This window comes from Protopterus annectens, chromosome 10.part0 (genome assembly GCF_019279795.1).
Source record: "Protopterus annectens isolate FY-2018-M chromosome 10.part0, PAN1.0, whole genome shotgun sequence".
Lineage (NCBI taxonomy): Eukaryota > Metazoa > Chordata > Ceratodontiformes > Protopteridae > Protopterus > Protopterus annectens.
The window spans coordinates 1,025,215,804-1,025,234,081 of record NC_056744.1 but is presented as its reverse complement, the minus strand read 5'-3'; the positions used below and the strand labels follow the sequence as shown (position 1 = coordinate 1,025,234,081).

Genomic DNA, 18,278 nt, shown 5'->3' with positions numbered 1-18,278 from the left:
GCTTCTAGGGTCCAGTTACTCCCTTACCCATCACCTCCATGACTCTGGCGAAGAGTCAGCATCTCCTTTTTGTGCTGCCTCTGCCGCTTCTTTTCAACAGCTTCCATTGCCAAACGCCTGGCCTCCAACTCAAGTCTCTTTAGCTCCAGATGGGTTTTTACGTCCTCTGCACAAAGGTTGAGCTGTACATTCTCTGAGTGTGGTATATCTCTACTGCCAGTCTGATCGTCCTCCTGGTTGCTGTTTTCTGATGCAGCTGTGACCAAGGCTGCAATCAGGTCTGCCTTAGTCCAGTTTCCATGCACCAGTCCCCTAGCCTGGCACATCTCAGCCAACTGCCTCCTTGTCAGCTTTCCGTACTACTTTGCTGACATGTTGCCTGCTCTCCTTGACTAACTAAGCTAACAAAAGAAATAAAACATTTGTGATCTGACCTCTGAGTCTTCACTGTGTGGCTGATTTAGAGTACAAAACACCTTCAGTGATCACTGTATACAAGCTACAGGAATTCACTCTACCCACACCACTACAAGCCAATTAATATTTGCCAATCAATTAATATGTGGTGTGGATATCCCACCACTGCCAAACAGTTAATATGTGATGCCCGTCCCCTTTCCCAGCAACCAAGGAGCTTCAATCCTCACAATTAACACCAGTGAGGGGTGTCCATATAGGGAAAGGATAATAAATACACACACAGTAAAGTACAATTTCCCTTAAGAGCACGCAGAGATCACAGTCATTCTGGGGCTGGTTTCGCCCCTTCTCCCCAGGTCTCCAGTAAGACTCCCCACTGGCACAGCTATAGGGTCCAGATCTCAGCCTAGTGGGCAAGCTAAAACCTCCAGCACCCTCTCTGTCCAACCAATGCTCCATGTCCTTGCCCAAGTAGCTGACACACACGCGCACTTTGAGATAGAGTTATATGCAACCACACAGACGCTCCTGGGGAAGGCTGGCACAGGTTCTGTGCTTGCTCCTTTTCTTCCCATTCTAAAAGGTAGTTCTAGCTGCCACCACCCACTAATATCAGCTACTCAAAGGCCCTTCTGAAAGGGTGTCCAATTATTACTGTGCAATATTATAATTCAAATGGTAAGTGTGACTGAACAGTCAAAGCTAATTAGCGTGACTTGGTACAGTATCACTATATACATGCAATGTACTCTAGAGCTTAAATTAACTCTACATAAAACAGCCACAGTTGAAATGTTTAAAAATATTTAATAATAAATAAAAACACAAGACAGTACTTCTTACTACACAGTACTAATCAAAAGTTCAGAGATAGGTTCATAGGTTGGTACTGGGCTATCTGCCCGAAGGAATGTATTAGCCCAGCTACGTTGTGCGGTATTCACTGCCCCTTTAGTAGTTCCCTAGACCCTTGTACTAGCAGCTAGTACCCTTGGCCCCTATCTAGTAGTGCTGTTGGTGTGATCCCCGGTGTGAACTTTCTGTTACAGATCACAGCGAAATACTTAAAATAATACAGTAGCAAAAGTTCTGACATCACAGAAAAACAAAATAGTCTAGTCTTCCTATTTCCTATGTATATCTAAGAGAAAACACAGTTCTAAATAACTTGCATATAGAGCAAGACAGTGCTGGTGATGTTGGATGTTCTCAAGACAAATGCTCTGAGCTCTCCAATTCTCTCTCGCTAAATTGACAACACAGAGCTGCTTCACATGACATCATTCTTCACACTTCTCTGGTGTTTCCAGGCTAACAGAAACTCTATTTACTAAGCTAATTTACATTCTTTATACCTGGTCAGAAACCAGTGCAATAAAGGACGTTTATACATGCAAATTCTAGCCATTAACTCTAGTCTTAAAACAATAGGCAGGATGCCTCCATCTAGACATATCGGCTCCGAATTGTGACATTAAAGACTGTCATAAAATGTTTTACTTGGCTTTCTTACAGCAGAGTGCACTTTTACATTTTTGCAGTTCAATATCCAATGCAGTCTTTTCACATTTAAGAGAACAAGCCTGTGGCTTACATTAATATTTACAAATGACAGAATTATCTACAGAATTCTGTCTGGCTAGGCTGGCAGCCTTCACCTATCTTCACAGTATCTGCTAGGAATATGTACAGAGCTAACTCAAAAAAACATGCTATTCTGGTTTAATCAACATCAGTAGACTGTATAACAGGAGGAGGAAAATAAAAATTTGGAGGTGTAGTACCTAGCGGGATAAAAGGGCTGTCATCAAACTAAAGAAACTACTCACAGGACAAGTAAAGTCTACCAAAGCTAAATTAAGGTAAATTTGGCATCTCGGACCAAGGACAACCACAAGGCATTATTTAGCTATGTCTGTGACCTCAAAGGCAATACACAGTTGTGTGCTGATCTTAATCTATAGAGATATACCTGCCAAACCAGGGATGAATTTCCTGTTCCCCATCCAGTTATACAAGTTATAAATTCAGTTAAGGAGATGTAGCAAACCTGCTGGCAGACAAATTCAACTCTGACTTTACTACCTCTTCCCATAGCCTCACCTCAGGAAATACCATCAAGTGTAACTCCCCCTATCGCTAGGGAACAGGTCCTCAATGCTGTAAGACCAAGAACACTGCATTGATGGGCCCACACAAAGTCTTAGGATGCCTTATAAATAACAAGAAACATGACCTATCAGGCCATCTAGAATTGCTTTTTAACTTTAGCCTCCAAACAGGCTTCATGCCTCACAAACAGAGAACAGTAACAGCCATCCCTCTGCACAAAGGAGGGCCATCAACAGACCCTGCAGACTAAAGGCCTATAATTCTCTCTAGTCTCATATGCAAAACCATGGAAACAATTGTTGTAGAAATGATCAGAAATGACTTGGGGAAACCTCTAGACACTAGACTTTCCCAGTTTAGTTTTGCCAAAGACAGGTCATACCTACTCAGTCTGGTGGACTTGTTTGATAAGGTCACGAAACTGTGGACAAGAGCAAAATGGTTCAAACTGCCTACCTTGACCTGGCCAAGGCATTTGACACAATGCATAACTTGGGCATTGTTGACAAACTGAAAAAGTTGGGTATAAACCCTTATGTCACCTGGTGAATAGTTAGGTGGCTCACAGACAGGACCCAGGAATTTGGAATTGGGAACTCCACCTATACAAAGAGGCCAGTCACCAGCAGAGTCCCACAGGGGTTATTCCTGGGAACACTGCTTTTTGCCATCTACTTTTCTGAAGTCAAGGCCAACATCAGGGGCCTCTGGCTGACCAGTTTTGCAGACATTTGCAAAGAAGGAGCAGTCATAGAATCCCCCACTGATTCTAATGTTCTCCAGGAAGGGCTGAGACAGACAATTAACTGGTGTCAGCCATGGACTAAAATTAATGCCAAGAAATGCATAATAATTTCCTTCAGGAAGTCATCCCCCCCTGATAACTGTCATACTGATAACACACCCCGAAGAGTCAAGCCAGTAGTCAGGGAACTGGAAATACATGTAGACAGTATTCTGGCCTTTGACCATCACATGTCTACAGTAATGAAGTAATTTTATGTTTTGCAACTTATAAACGAAGGTGTGGCATTTAGGTCAAAGGAGGTCATTGTTCCACAGTATTCAGTATTTATCAGACCTGTCATTAGATACATATCAAAGTGGGGCACTGTACTCAACAAGGTACATCCAACAATTGGACCGTCCACAGAGGTTCCTCACTAATAAAATGCATAGTGTAAGCAACATGTCCTATGCAGACCCCCTCAAATCCAATCCCTGTACTCTGTCTCCTACAGGCTGTTGAGGGGAGATCTATGCCTGGCATACAAAGTGTTGTCATACCCCACCCTTATGGATCTCCTGCAAATCTGTAAAACAAACAACACCAGAATTACCCATTCTAAAGCCTTACAAACCTTGCCTGTAATAAAATAGGATCTTCTGGAAAAATGGGTATGTATCCCAGAGACTACCTCTTCTCCGAAAAAGGCTCCCCATCCATTTGAAGTAGAGTTCCTCCTTAACTGAATTCAAGTGTACCTTGGACAGTTGGATTGGGAACAAGAAATTTATCCCAGGCCCCTGCTTGTAAATATTTCATCTCCCAAGCCCCTGCTTACACTTATCAAGGGTACTAGAACTTGTCAGAGGTTTGGGATAACATGGCTAGGCTTGCAAAGGCCCTTGTGGTTGTTAACCTAATACACACCTAAGAACCTATCTATCCACCATCTTTTCCTTTTTGGGCACTTACCTTAGCTTCTGTCCATCTATACTTTTACCTTCTTTCTGTTTTGGTGTTCTTCCTCTTTAATGGCCTCATCTTTGATGCACGCCTTACATAGATTGATGCACTACTCCATTTTCTGTCATTCTGGTACAACCTATACTCAGACATTCCCATGTTCCACCTTATTGGTCCATGTTTTTTTTTGATACCACAATGTCCAGTATGCGTTTTTGCATCACTGCGTGCAGCTGTCACATCTTCCTATGCAGACACTTTGCTCTGAAGTGTAAGACTGCCCAGCCACAGCTGGGGACAGCCTTATTTGTTGTTCTGCTATGTGATGTATTTTGCTTTACCTTCCTTTTATTCCTTAAACACCTGCTTTCCTCTTCTACTTCACACTTGGAAGTGCCACCAACCTGTTATGCAACAGCATGCAGTGATCCTCCATCCTTCCTTCAGCCACCTCACAACACACTGAAGGGGGGTGTATAGTGGACATGGTGAGAGGGTGTTGCTCATTCACAGGTGGATATGCATATAACTCATTCACAGGTGGTGTGGTCCCACTAGCAGCATCCCCCTGCTTTCAAGTAGATCGCTGCCTGCAAATCTCCACTGGTGATGCTTTGATGGGGCATGCACTCAGGATATACACCTTTTTCTCACTCCTAATGGAGACCCAAAAAGGCAGCACCTCATCATTCCTTTGCCTTGTGGCTGACTCTACAGCACCTAAGCTTCTAATTGAACCTGGGTTGTTTGGGTCATAGTCAAGGTTTCATCCCTCTGCGCCAGAGGGTTTGCCCAAAACTGGTTCTGTTTAGTGCTATATCACTTGGAAATCTGTCTGATGTTGAAATTCAGGATTGGTATTTCATTATTTTTCAATGTATCAATGGAAGAATAAGGGCAATGTTCAGATCTTTGCTGGCATTTGAAAAGAATCATGAGAGAAGTATTGTACACTAGCAAACGGTACTCCATCTTTAATAAGAGGAAATTGTAATGCAGTATTTCTTGTGAACCTGTTTGCAGACCTCTGTTCAGATGATTTAAGTGGACAGTTGCTTGCCATTGCATGTGTCATTGTTTGTTGGCAGATGTTAATTACAGCCACCAAACTTGCCTCAGAGAAGGCACTATGCTAAGAGGTGAACAGCAGAGAACTAAATTTAGTATGAGAAGGTTTAATGCATATTGTGGTCAACAGCAAAGGATCTGAAAACAAATTGCTTGACAATGTCTTTTGCTGAAAGCACTAAAACTGAGAGGATGGCAGATTACAAAAGGGGAGATGCTTTTAAATGCTTCATCCTGTCCTCACCCCATTGCCTTCTGACTTATTCCAGCCTTCATCTGCGTTTCTCTGAGTACCTTTGTAACTCCCTTCTGGGCAGTCCCAGATGTTTCCATTGGCTGGGTAAACTTACAGACTTCTTGGGGGGTGGCTTTATAGCTACTAATTCCTAGGGTGACGGGGTGAGGTGTAAGGGAAGAGGTGGAGGGACACTATAAGCAAAGATTTGCAGTGACTTGTCAGTATCCCTTAACTCGGGGAGCAGTGTGCATTGACATCAGCTCACATGATGCATGCACCCACATGTCATGGCTTAAATGTCTGTCACTTCCATGTCTTATAGATTATAGCCTGCAAGGTTCCTAGTCTCCACCAAAGATCACCTTTCCCAAGAGTTGAGAGCTAACCAGCAGCCTATTTGCCTGTTCCTGAAGGATACAGCTGTGTAAAATGTGAGGGTTGAAGACCGAGGTGGAGGACAGATAGAGAATGTTTGACTAGATACTGGTTGTGTTCTGGATTGTTTCTCGGAGTTTACATTCTGTCGTTTATGGAGAAGATCTTAAAGTAAATTTCATCAAAAGTATTTTGTAGTGGGTAATTAATTCCTGTTTATTTGTGTGGCAGGGATATGAGAGACAGTGTTTCTATTAGTGAATGATTACTGGGGACTAATGAACACATTTATGTTACCTCATTTTAAAATCCTGTGAAAGTTTATGCGGTATAGTAACACATTGTTATGCAGCCGTGCCTGCATTATTGTTATAGCTATATTTCAGAGCGGTTATGTCTCACTTTGCCATAGCTATCCTTTGGGTGTAGCCGTACAGTGCCAGGACCCTGGCTCTCCTTAGAAAGAAACGGACTACTGCTGTGTGCTGTATCCTTGTCAGCCTGGCTGCTCAGCTTCTAGGGTGCTGCCCAAACACGTCTTCAGTAGCCAGCTTTCCTCCCTATACTACACCTGTACTACACCCACTGGCTGAACCGTTTGTAGTTGTTGTTTGTCTGCCTACCCCACTGTTTGCCAGCAGATGTTCTGGTGACCCTCCTTAATCTCCACAGTCAAGACACTGTCACAGAATTGCTTAGCTTGTATTCCTGACTAGGAATCTGTTAAATTGGGAGTAATTAATTATAAAATCCCAGGAAGTGGGTTGAGAGGAGATCATGGTATCGTCTTCTGGCACTTTCCTGACAACAGGGAAAACTTTTGTTTTTGACCTACCCATGATCCTGCAGTGACCTTATCATGGATTGTTAATCCTTAGTGTTGTCTACTGACTTAAAATACTTTGCGTACTGACATGTTTCTCTAATCTCTTCTGTGACACAAATAGACTCAGCAGTCTTCACCATTGGTTTTAGTTCCAGTTAGAAGACCTGTCTCCCTAGTCCAGGTGGGCCTGCAGAATTCCACTTATACCCACCCCCCCAACTGACTCTTTATTGACAAGATCTATTAATTAAAACTGGGTAACCAGGACCAGAGTCTGGGTTGCATGCCCCTGCTGTATATAGCCACTTTCAAATTCATCCTGTAGTCTGTGGTTTGATTCCTTCAGCTTCCATTTGTTTGCTCTCTGACTTTGAGCAAGTCACTTAACCAGACAGTGCTCCTAGGTTGAATCTGAAAAAAGGTGTACGTGAATTAGTGATCTAACTCAAAGTAAATAAAATAAATCATTTTATGTTTTTTCTATGGTCCAAGAATATACAAATCTACTTTTTGTCAGCAAACTATTTTACTTTGAAAGTTAATAAAAAAAAAAATGTGTATCTGTGCCATGGTATACTAATTATTTCATAAGTTCTTAACATTTCTTGCAGGTGAAATTGATACAAGGTTCTCCTTCTGTGCTGTAGCAACACTTGCTCTTCTGGTAAGTATTTCTGTATCATGTATTTTAACAGCTAATGCTATAATATATCAGAAACTTGACCAAATCTTGACTGATTGTCTTCTGCCATTTCCATACTTGCTATTAACTTCTAATACAGCAATAAATATACCAGTAAAGCACAACATGCCATAAAGTTAAATGACTCCCTTTGTTCAGCAGCTAACCTTGAAATAGTGGCAAGTAGTGCCATCATAAGATATGCAAGTAGAGTTCTGTATAAGTATATATCTACTTCAGAGGTATCTTTAGTCAGTATATCCTTTTTGGAGGGTCATATTTTCCCTAATAGATGAGCTAGGGGCCTGGGCCATTCTAAAAACAGACCTTAAAAAGCACTGGTGCTTGTAATTAACCACGTCCACACATGCTGTGTGGCAACGCAGGTACTAAGGTGGTATAGCATTCAGGACAAGGACAGATACCTTTCAGAGTTGCATACTTATCCTTGAAATCTATCTAGAGTTGAAGTGGTATTCTGTGGTTAGAAAAAAGTTGTTTTGGATAATTACATAGAAAAAATCTGAAACCAAAGGAAGAGTTGCTCATTTGCTTAAAAAACTTAGTCTGCGAAATAAATGTACATTGACGGTATGAAAGAGGCAGGTGAATAGCAAGATAAACCATTTTAAGATGAGCTTTGGTTTCTGCTTAGATATTTGCATATTTATTATACACATTACATATATGCCAGTTGGTTAAATCCTCATGTCTGCCCATATTCACACTGTTTATGATATTATAAGCATTCATTTTGGCCTTAAACATCGGTTTTAGGTTTACTTGAATTTTCTGTATTGTTTTAGTTTCTTTTACATCTAATGATATTTTTTTCATATGCTACCTACTCTTCCAGTTAACCAGTATTTTCTGGTCTTGTTTTTCTAAGTTTAAGGCTGGGGTGCCTTCTGTGTGGAGTCTGCATGTCCTCCCTGTGGCTGCATGGGTTCCTTCCACATCCCAGAGACATGCTGTAGGTGGATTGGAGACACTAAATCTGCCCTAGGCGTAGTGCATGCATGTGTGTGCTTTCTCTGGAAGGTTGGGTGCCGGGCTGGCAACTCGACACTGTAAAACTCCACTGCCAATTATGAGTGGACAAGTGATCCGCTGTGGCGACCACTAACTGGGAAAAGCCAAAAGAAGAAGAAGAATTTATATCCTTTAATGTAAGCTTTAAACAGTGAGATGAGATTTCTAGGAAATCTTTATATATACATACACATTTTCCTCATAAGAAAATTTAGACATCCGCCTAGTTTTTTGTGTGTATTTGGTCTGTAGAATACATTTTCATCTACAGTATGATCATAATGAAAATCCCATTTTCCAGTATTCTCCCAGATTGCTAATTCCTGAACTCCTGTTCCATAATGTGTTGCTCCCTTGACCCTTTCCAGTTCTTTCTGCAGTGAAAGGTTTTGCCAGTGTACTGAAGGGGCTCCCTGGCTACTTCAGAAAAAAAAGTTTCCTCAAGGTAATTTCTTTAGCTCTCTTCTCCTTTTTTTGTCTGTCTGGATCATTTTCAAAAATTTCTTCTTACCCTTCCTATAATTCATTTTAAATTGTGATGATGTTGCACCATATAACAAATGGTCCTTATCCCTTTGTATTAGGTTTAAAACAAAATGGAAGCTTTGAATGTCCATCTTGTGTAGAAGAGAGCTGCTGATGTATAAGTGAATATATTTAATGTACTTTTGCTTTTCTAAAGAATATGTTTGAGATGATGTTTTTCCTGTCAAAAAATAAGTAAATAAGTAAAAGAAAGATAATTTTATAAGCAGTGACCTTCTATAAAAGGAAGGAGTGGTTTCAGAATCATATTATTGTGGCAAAAGGGCTGCCCTCAATTTTTGTAAGTGCTTACTGTACTGTTGAACTTATTCTTGTTAGTTTTTGCATATAGAGTCACACAATGTTCTAATAAACTATATCACCATTGTACTGTGCTGCAAAGATGTATAAAAGGGCCAGTGCGACAGGGCAAGCTTTGAAATGTCTACCACATACCAGTAGTTACCACAATAGTGTCACACCAGGTGCTGCTGCTGAAAGACATTATTTCACTGAGCACTGAGTTTAGAGCGTGTAATGCCCCTCAGCTAAGCTGACTGGGGTGATCCTAAGTGTAAATAGCATTTAAATAGATTTCTTGAAAGTGTGAGAAATGTGTGTTTTCATTATCTGATTTCACTTCTGTCAAATATCTTGAAATTTTACTTGTAATTCCTTCTCATGATCACAGTTTGGTACATTTCCAAGAGTGTCTCCGCTTACTAGCTCAGATACTAAATGTGAGATAGCTATGAGGAGATTAGAGAATGAACTCTCAGTGAGAGGATACAAGAAGGAAGAATATATTTATCTGCGTGAAGAGTTTATTGATAGAAGAAATAGAGGGAAACCACATTTTAGTGATAGGAGGGATCAAAATATTATGGTTACAAAGGAGGATACCATCTATTCTAATAAATGTAGGATTGTGATACCATTTTTAACTAATAATAAAGCTGTTTGGGATATTATATCAAAGAACTGGGAGATTTTGTTGACTGATGAAAAGATAGTAAGTTTGGTAGGTTGCAGATCTAGTTATGCCTACAAGAATAACAAATCACTTAAGAGGTTACTTTACTATGTGAAAGACAAGAGTAAAAGAGTACAATCTGAGAGGATAGGGACGCTTAGTTGCAGGAATTGCAACCACTGTGTATATATATGGCCAGTAGTAATAATTTTATGCATCCCACCACCCATAAAGTGTATGAATTTAGGCATTATGCTAATTGTAAGAGTAGAGATCTAGTTTATTTAGCATGATGCTTAGTGTCCGGCCTTTTATGTAGGCAAAACGAATCGAGAGCATATATATGCTATTAATAAGGAAGCTGAGAGCAATGGTTTAGCCAGACATGTTCTAAACAATGATTTATCTCATCGGTTTGAATTTTGAATTTTTAGTTATAGAACTTGTGAATAAAAGCATTAGATTAGGCAATCACAAGAATTATACAGAGAAACTTGAGGTGAAATGGGTAATTAGATTACAGGCCGATAAGGGGTACGGCCTGAATGATGGTGTCTTTCAAGCCTTTCCCAATAGATAGACCTTTGGTACATTGACTTATAACTGATATGTTTTATATCCATACATGGGCAATTCTGCCTGTGATATTTCCTTTGAGAGTATATTACTATGTTATAATAGCGTATGGTAGATGGTTATATGAATATAGATGTTTTTATGTATATAATATATTGAATATGAACAGGTTAAGTACACAGGCTTTAACTAAGTTATATTGATGTGTTTTATTGTTTGATTTTGGTGCCATCTATTGGATATGTGATTTCGCTATGTTCTTATGACATTTAATGTGTTTATTTTGTGTTTTAGATCAGGGCTGCGGTGGTGCAGCAGTTAGCGTTGTCGCCTCACAGCAAGAGGTTCTCCCATTCGATTCTTGGCTGCAGCGCCTTCTTTGTGGAGTCTGCATGCCCCCCCCCCCACGGTCGATCGACGTTAAAGACATGTAGGTAGGTGTGAGCGTGAATGGGTGTGCCGCCTTTGAAGTTGGGCATCGGGCTGGCAACTTGGCACCATAAAAATCCACTGCCAATCATTAGCGGACCGGAGTTCCACTGTGGCGATCCCTAACCGGGAAAAGCCGAAAGACATTACTATTTTATGTTTTAGATATTCTATATATATCTTTCATGAAATTAACATTAATGAACTGGGCTTGAGATATATTATATTTTTTAGTAAAAAATGTTTTGCATACATTCTTTTTTGTATTACATATTTTGTAGGAGACTGAATTTGATGTATGCTTTTTTGCTAATTTTCTTTTAAATCTGAATTATTATGATTGGATAATTGAATAATTACATTTACTGATAGTATTTAAATGAATGCTGTTGCTCCTTTTGATGTGTCTGATGAAGCATCTGTTAACAGATGCGAAAGCGCTTACATCTCCATTTGTTTTACATTAAAGTTTTAGAGTGCTCCATCAGGTCTGTGTTTGCTACCTCTTTGTGTGAATATTGGATTTACAGTGTTTGGTTCTTTGAGGTGCTTTATTCTCTGACTCAGTTTTTATTTATTAAGTCAACATTTCTTTTGATGCATCTATGGAAAGGAAATATGAATTTTTCCTGGATAGAACTATTTTGAGTGTTATTCCTGGTCTTGCTGCCTTTCAGTGATTCTTTTTTCCACCTCACCAGTAGAATCCACGGCCTCAAACATCTACTCTATACAGATAGGCTAAAAGTCCTGTCCCTCTACTCAGTGTCATACAGACTCCTCAGAGGGGACCTCTGTCTGGCATACAAAGCAATCTGAGACACCACCTTTATGGGACTGCTGCATATCCGCAAGTCAAGCTCCACCCGAGTAACCCACACATGCAACCTCAACCCTGTCTGTGACTTCAATAGGACTTGTTATGGGACAGATTTGTGTCCCAAAGACTCCCTCTTCTGTGGAATAGACTCTCTCTCCATGTCAAGCAGAGTACATCATTAACCCTTTTTAATCGCAACCCGGATTACTGGATGGGGAACAGAAGATACACCCGTGGGATTACACTTGTGTCCCTGCTGGACAGGTGCATCGGGTGCTGACTTAGGTTCATAAGTTCATAGGTAGGTACTAGGCTATCGGCCCAAGGGCCTACATAAGCCTAGCCAACAAGGTTCCCTGGCCTATGCCACCCAAGAAAGTTATTTTCCTGTGCCACCATCGAGCAGAGACACAGAAGTGATCCCCGGGGTGTACTTGTTGGAACATGGGCAAAATTCTTGGCTAGGCTTGTAAGGGCCTCAGAGCTAATAGCCTGGTAACTTCCTATGAATAATTTCCCCCTTCTGCCTTGCATGTTGATAATATGAGGTTACTTCATTTTTTCCTAAACACCATGTGCTATGCTTCATATGTCTTTAGTTTTATTTACTCAGATTTATCTGATTAGTGCTATTAAGCAAGTTGTGACTGTAGCACCTTGCTGGCAGGCTGTACTTTCTTTTCCTCTCCTTTTATTTCTGTCACTTTTCACAAGAGGCTTTTATATTGTTTGTATCATATTGGTTTTCCTGATAGAGCAGGAAAGTTTTTATGGACCTCTCTACTTCCCCAGGTTTGCTTCAGTCATTTTCTTAACACTGTTGGAGTGAGCTTTGAATGCAAAGCTTTTACCCGCCAGGGGAGCCATTTGCCTAACTAACAATTTTACCGGCTGTATATTGATACCTCTAAAAACAGCCCTTACTCCTTCAATGCCTAAATTATTTTTTTAGGGATGGCCCATTGCAATGTGCAGCCACTTCATCTCTGTTATAGATCCTGGATTCACAGGTATTTTCCAGATTCCCATGTCATAATAATCACATTTGTACTCAGACGCAGTTAAACATCCAAAGACTGTCCTCAAGCTGCTTGCAGACCTGGTTTTTCACCCTTTAACTTTATCTCCAGACCACTCTCTTGCTATGTCTTTTGATTTCAGCTGTGCAGATGGCTTTTGTCTCCCTATCAAGGCATGTATACGTTATCTTCAATCTGTCAAATGAATGTCATGGCTGTTGTAGTGTGCTTTTAGATCAGAACTAATAATGTCCATCATTGCTTTTGTTATTGTCCTTTCACCAAGACCCTACCAACAGAGGGATTAGATTATCTAACAGACTTCACCAAACGTGTCCCCTTCTCTCCTATGGTACTTTTTCTGTGCCATCATTTAAGGCTGCCCTTAGAATACATCCATTATGACCTGTTAATCTTGTGTGCCAGTTCTTCAAGTGGCCCATTATTCTAGGTTGATGGGCATTCTCAAGGTTTGCAAGCATCTTTGTGAGATTGCTTATGCTTTCATTTCTAACATATCACCCTGATCCCCCTTGAAATATGTATTTGTGTACAGGAGCATCTCTTCCTCTACTTGAGCTGCAGGCTTGGATGAAGCTGAATATTTTTTATCATGGAACGTGGAGTATTCATATCTTCTGTCTGACCAATGGAATTAGAAGTGGAATCTGTATTGTCTGTTTATTGCTCACATTAGTCATTGGTAATTTGCCTAAGTTGACTATGGAGATTGTTTGACTTGGTCTGTCTGTCAGACTAATGTTGAAGTTAAAAGTATTACCTATGAGTTCACTTTCTTATTGATCATATTTCTTACTAGGACTTGTTTTAGCCTAAGGTGATTTTAAAGACTAAAGACCACATCACTTGATCTGCTTGCTTGCTTCGTTTCTGTTAAAGGTATTCTAGTACTGTGTGAACATAAACAGTAGCTCAGACGCAGTTGAGACAATAATAACCCATGTAAAGATTACTTTGTTTCCTTCATCAGGGATGTAAGACAAAAAATTGTCAAGCATTGCATACTGTATGGATGTTTATTTTTATCATATTCTATTACAAGAGGCTTGACAGATTTTTGCTGGCCCTTTTAGAGTACAGTCTGCTAGATTTGTCTTTCATCTGCTGTGCCCCTGGATAATGATTTGGACAGCTGATAATTTTGCCTTACTAGAATGTTTTTCTTTTTCAGAGTACTGCAGTTTGAAGTGGCTTCCTGGTCAGATTTTTCCTTTGCAGCCACATTTATCCAGAGTTTTTTATCCCTTGGATTAGGCACCCTGATGGCTTAAGCTAGGGACTATGTGTTATATGCTGTTAGAGCTGGAACTGTACAATATTGGATGCAAAGTTTTGGTGGATAACATAAAGCTAGCTCTGTGAATGGAGCTCTAGCTGCAAGAAGAACCCTCTTCTGTTTTATTCCTTTTCTTTCTTTTGTTTAGTCCTCGGTATTTGTACCCCCCCCCCCCCCCCGATTACTTCTTGTGTGGCTGTTTCTCAGTAATTCTACTTCTTTCTAATCTAAATTTGTACCAAATGAATATTTCTTTAAGCCTCGCCTGAAAACTTCTCTTGAAGACTAATTTTTTCCAAACATTGTTCATTTTCTTTATTCAGTTGTATCCTCGCATCATAGTGAATCCTAATTTCCTGTTGATGTTTTTTAACTCTTTGTTGAGCAGAAGATGCTTATTTAAATGTAGGAAGGCCTTCCTTATCCTTTTCTCTGTGCTTTTTTTGAATTTGCTACATCTGCTTTATCTGTATGCTTATGTTGGAACAAGTTGCAGGCGTTACTTGTTTTTATAGTACTTCTCTGTTCTATTTACTTTAAAGCTCATTATGATTAAATGTGTTATCAAAATCAAACGTTGTACAGTGTGCTTAAGTCATCAAAAAGGGAGTATAATATAATATAATATAATTGTTGTTTTAACCAATGTTCTATAACCTTTCTTGTTACCATAGCAGACCAGGCTGGTAATTTTCTAAAACAGAGAACAGATTTGGATGAGTCTTTTCCTAACTATATTAGCTGTTTTACTTCTTGAGACAAAACTGACCCACCATAAAGGTAGATGCTCCAGCCTACTCTGTGGCTTTGTAAGGTACAATCTTGTGATGCCCTGAATATGATAAGCCCTCAGTTTGAGTAGAGGCCCACAGGGGGAGTAAAGAAAAAAGACTTGTGTACATTCACTTCCCATTGAGAAAGGGTATTGTGAGACATCCTGTAGGGTGCAGTTTTTGATGGAGACTAGAGACTGAATGGAAAAGGAGTTAGCTTGTAAGTGACCTGACTCTCAAGGGTTACATCACCTTGCAGGTTTGAGTACTGTCCTTGTACTGCCTATTGCCTGTCCACTCCTAGAGTACTCTGTAGTATACCAAATATTACAGTATAACAAGGGAGGCTAGTGAAAAACAGCTGTCCATGTGGTGCAAGCCCTGATCTCATTTCTTCCTTTTGTTTTTGTTTCAAAGAAGTCTAACTGTCTCTGCAGTTTGTCTAACCAGTCGTGGTAGCTAAGGAATCTGGCATTTACAGTCTAGGAGGCAACCAGGTAACTTGATGGGCAGAAAAACCCTGAGATTGAGGAAAGCTCCGCTAGGCAGCAGATGGTCAAGCTACCCAAGTGTAGGAAAAGTCATAAAAAAGTAGAATCTTCCTTCTCGACTTTTCTTTTATGTCCAGAATATTTTATTCATCTGTTTGCATTTAACTCTCAGACAGCAAACAATGGCAGACAGAGGAAACAAAAAGCTCTGTTACTGAGTATGAATATCAAATGTCAAAATGAGAGTAAATAGTTTTTAGAAACAGTGACAGATCTGTGTTGCTGTGCTATGTGAAGTGAAGGGCATCTGTCAGTATCATAATACAAGCATTACAAAATACCCAAGGGTGATGCAGCCCTACTTGGCTCCTAATTCCAATCAATCCTAATGCCAACAAGATTATAGCAAAGTCTAGTAAGACTGTGCTATGAATGTATACTATTGTAATACAGTATGGTAATTAAGACAGTTATGTTGATTATTCCTAGGATGATAGAGCAGTACTGGGTATCCTGAAAATAGACTTGTGGTAAATGCTATTTAATTTTTTTTTTCTCGAGCCTGTCTCTATTTTTTTTAATTCTTCATTTTTAACCATCTTGTATGTAAACACAGGAGAGTCAGAAATTAAAAAAAGCCATTGTTCCTTTTATCTCGACACATTGCACAATTTTAAATATTGGTACTTCATGGGATTGTAGTGATGACTGCAGGATACACAGCTATGTTCTTCTGACTAGACAGAGACACACACACACACACACACACACACACACACACACACACACACACACACACACACACACACACACACACACACACACACACACACCAGTTGACTGCAGTGAGTTCAGAACCCCTACCCAAGTACACAGACTAGCGAACTCATTGTTTAACGTAAGTGCCAAAATGAGTTGTTTCATACTAAGTATCAGCAATCAGCCATTAATATAGCTGTATGATTAACTTTTTTCCCTTTTCTTTATTGAGCTGTTTGCTGACTCTTTTTCTTTTTACATTTTGACAGTCAAACACCTAATTTGAAATTCTAAACAGTTGATATACAACTGCCCTCATTTTCCCTCATTTTCAGTTCCTAAATTTTCACTGGATGTTTCTGTCCTTCAGCAGTTCTGTGCCGCATACTGTTGAATCACTAATGCTTTTTTATTTCTTTGTTTTTTTTTTTTTGTCAAGTGGCATGAAACTGTACCCTATCTTCACTTGGACATGGAATTCAGTGCTTCTAAAATGTGCCCTTGGAATCTGTGTAAAAGCAGTTATCATGAATTCTCAGTTCCTCAGAAAGACTCCTAAAAGTTTTTTTTTTTTTTTTTTTTAAGATAGTCCCTGTGCCACATGTAACATACAACACAAACATAGTCTGTGTATTTGTGCATTATCTGCCTTCACCATTTTGTGAATTTAAAGAACTGTCCACCTGTATGTGTAGTGTATTCTGGCTGCTGCCATATCCTTTTCTATATTAAAGAAAGATCATAAACACACACATGAGTATAGAACATGCCTAATTTAAACATGAAAGTGCTAAAAATCTCCTCTTACTAAATGGTAAATTGGTGTCTTCTCCTCCCGCCAACGCATGCTTGCTTTCCTTCAGTGTATGCACAGTTTTTTAAATGCTACCCCAAAGGGCGAGACTGTAGCTACTGCTAAAATATCTCATTCGGGGGAAAAAAATGCTAACCCCTGGACAGCATGAGTCCGTCCGTCTCCTAGTGCCAATACTGCACTTCTGACCTTCACAGATGCAAACAAAGCCAGGGACAGAGGCAAATTAATATCTTCCTTACTCCTAAACCTATCCATGGACTTTGATACAGTTTGCCATATCAAACTCCTACTTCAGTTGTCCTCAGTAGGATTATCACCGTCTACCCTCTAATGGTTCAAAAGCTACTTGAGTGATAGATATCAGTCAGTGATACTCTCATCCTACCTCCCAGTTACCACCAACATTCCACAGAGCACCATCTTTTGTCCCCTCCTCTTTAATATTCTCACAGATGCACTCCGTACATCAACCCAACATGATTCACTAATAAAGTAATCAAATGACTCCACATTAATGTTCATCCTAAAATCTAGCACATCTCCAACAAATCACTCAAGAAGCTTTCACAGCTACCAAAAAAATGGCTGCATAACTCACAATCTGTTCTCAACTCCCTCAAAAAACAAGCTGTTATTTTTCCTCCCCAAATCATCTTTCAGAAAAAAAATAACTTCAAAATACTCTCTCTCTAAATAACACTATTGTCAAATTCAACATTCACGCCAAACTACTAGGAATGCTGGTGAATGACAGCCTCAATACCTGCATATACAAAACTCCATTAAAAAAGCACCAAAACTAGGCATGCTCTACAGAGGCAAAAGCTTCCCCACTACCACGCTAGACGTATATTAGCTTCTACGTACCTCATTCCTTCACTTCTGTACAATGCTCCCATCCTCACAAAACCTACAGGCTTCACTAAAAGCAAAATTTAAATAATGTTATAATAAAGTTGCTAAATTTGCAGTAAATACCCATTTTTGAAACCATTATTGCATGGCACTAAAAAGTCTCAAACGGTTAGAGCTACCCCACCATTTAACATACATACATCAAGTTACCCTTAAAAAAATCATACATTACCATTCCACCTATCCTGCAGTAAATACAATGCTACATAACTGTCCCTAATAAGCCACTATGATCCAATGACCAAAAATGCCTTACTGTACATTAACTGACCAAGTTTGCTGATGCAGGGTATAATCTTACCTGGTCAGTAAATTATGAAACTCGGTACCCATATCTGTTAGGTCATCTCCTTCCTGCTAGCCATTCAAAACAACTGTAAAAGATTCCCTATCTAATGCATGTCTGTGCCCTGCTCTGCACCAGGTTGTCCCAAGCACCTT

At 39.8% G+C, this 18,278-nt stretch overlaps 1 protein-coding gene across 1 annotated transcript in view; it reads left to right on the top strand.

Annotated features, from left to right (window-relative positions):
• The window catches only part of RABGGTB (Rab geranylgeranyltransferase subunit beta), a 446,107-nt gene that overhangs the window by 114,696 nt on the left and 313,133 nt on the right, over window positions 1-18,278 (top strand). Inside the window, exon 5 of the mRNA XM_044086834.1 lies at window positions 7,341-7,393. Within this exon, the coding sequence (XP_043942769.1) occupies window positions 7,341-7,393 (53 nt within the window). The remainder of the gene's footprint in view (window positions 1-7,340; window positions 7,394-18,278) is intronic.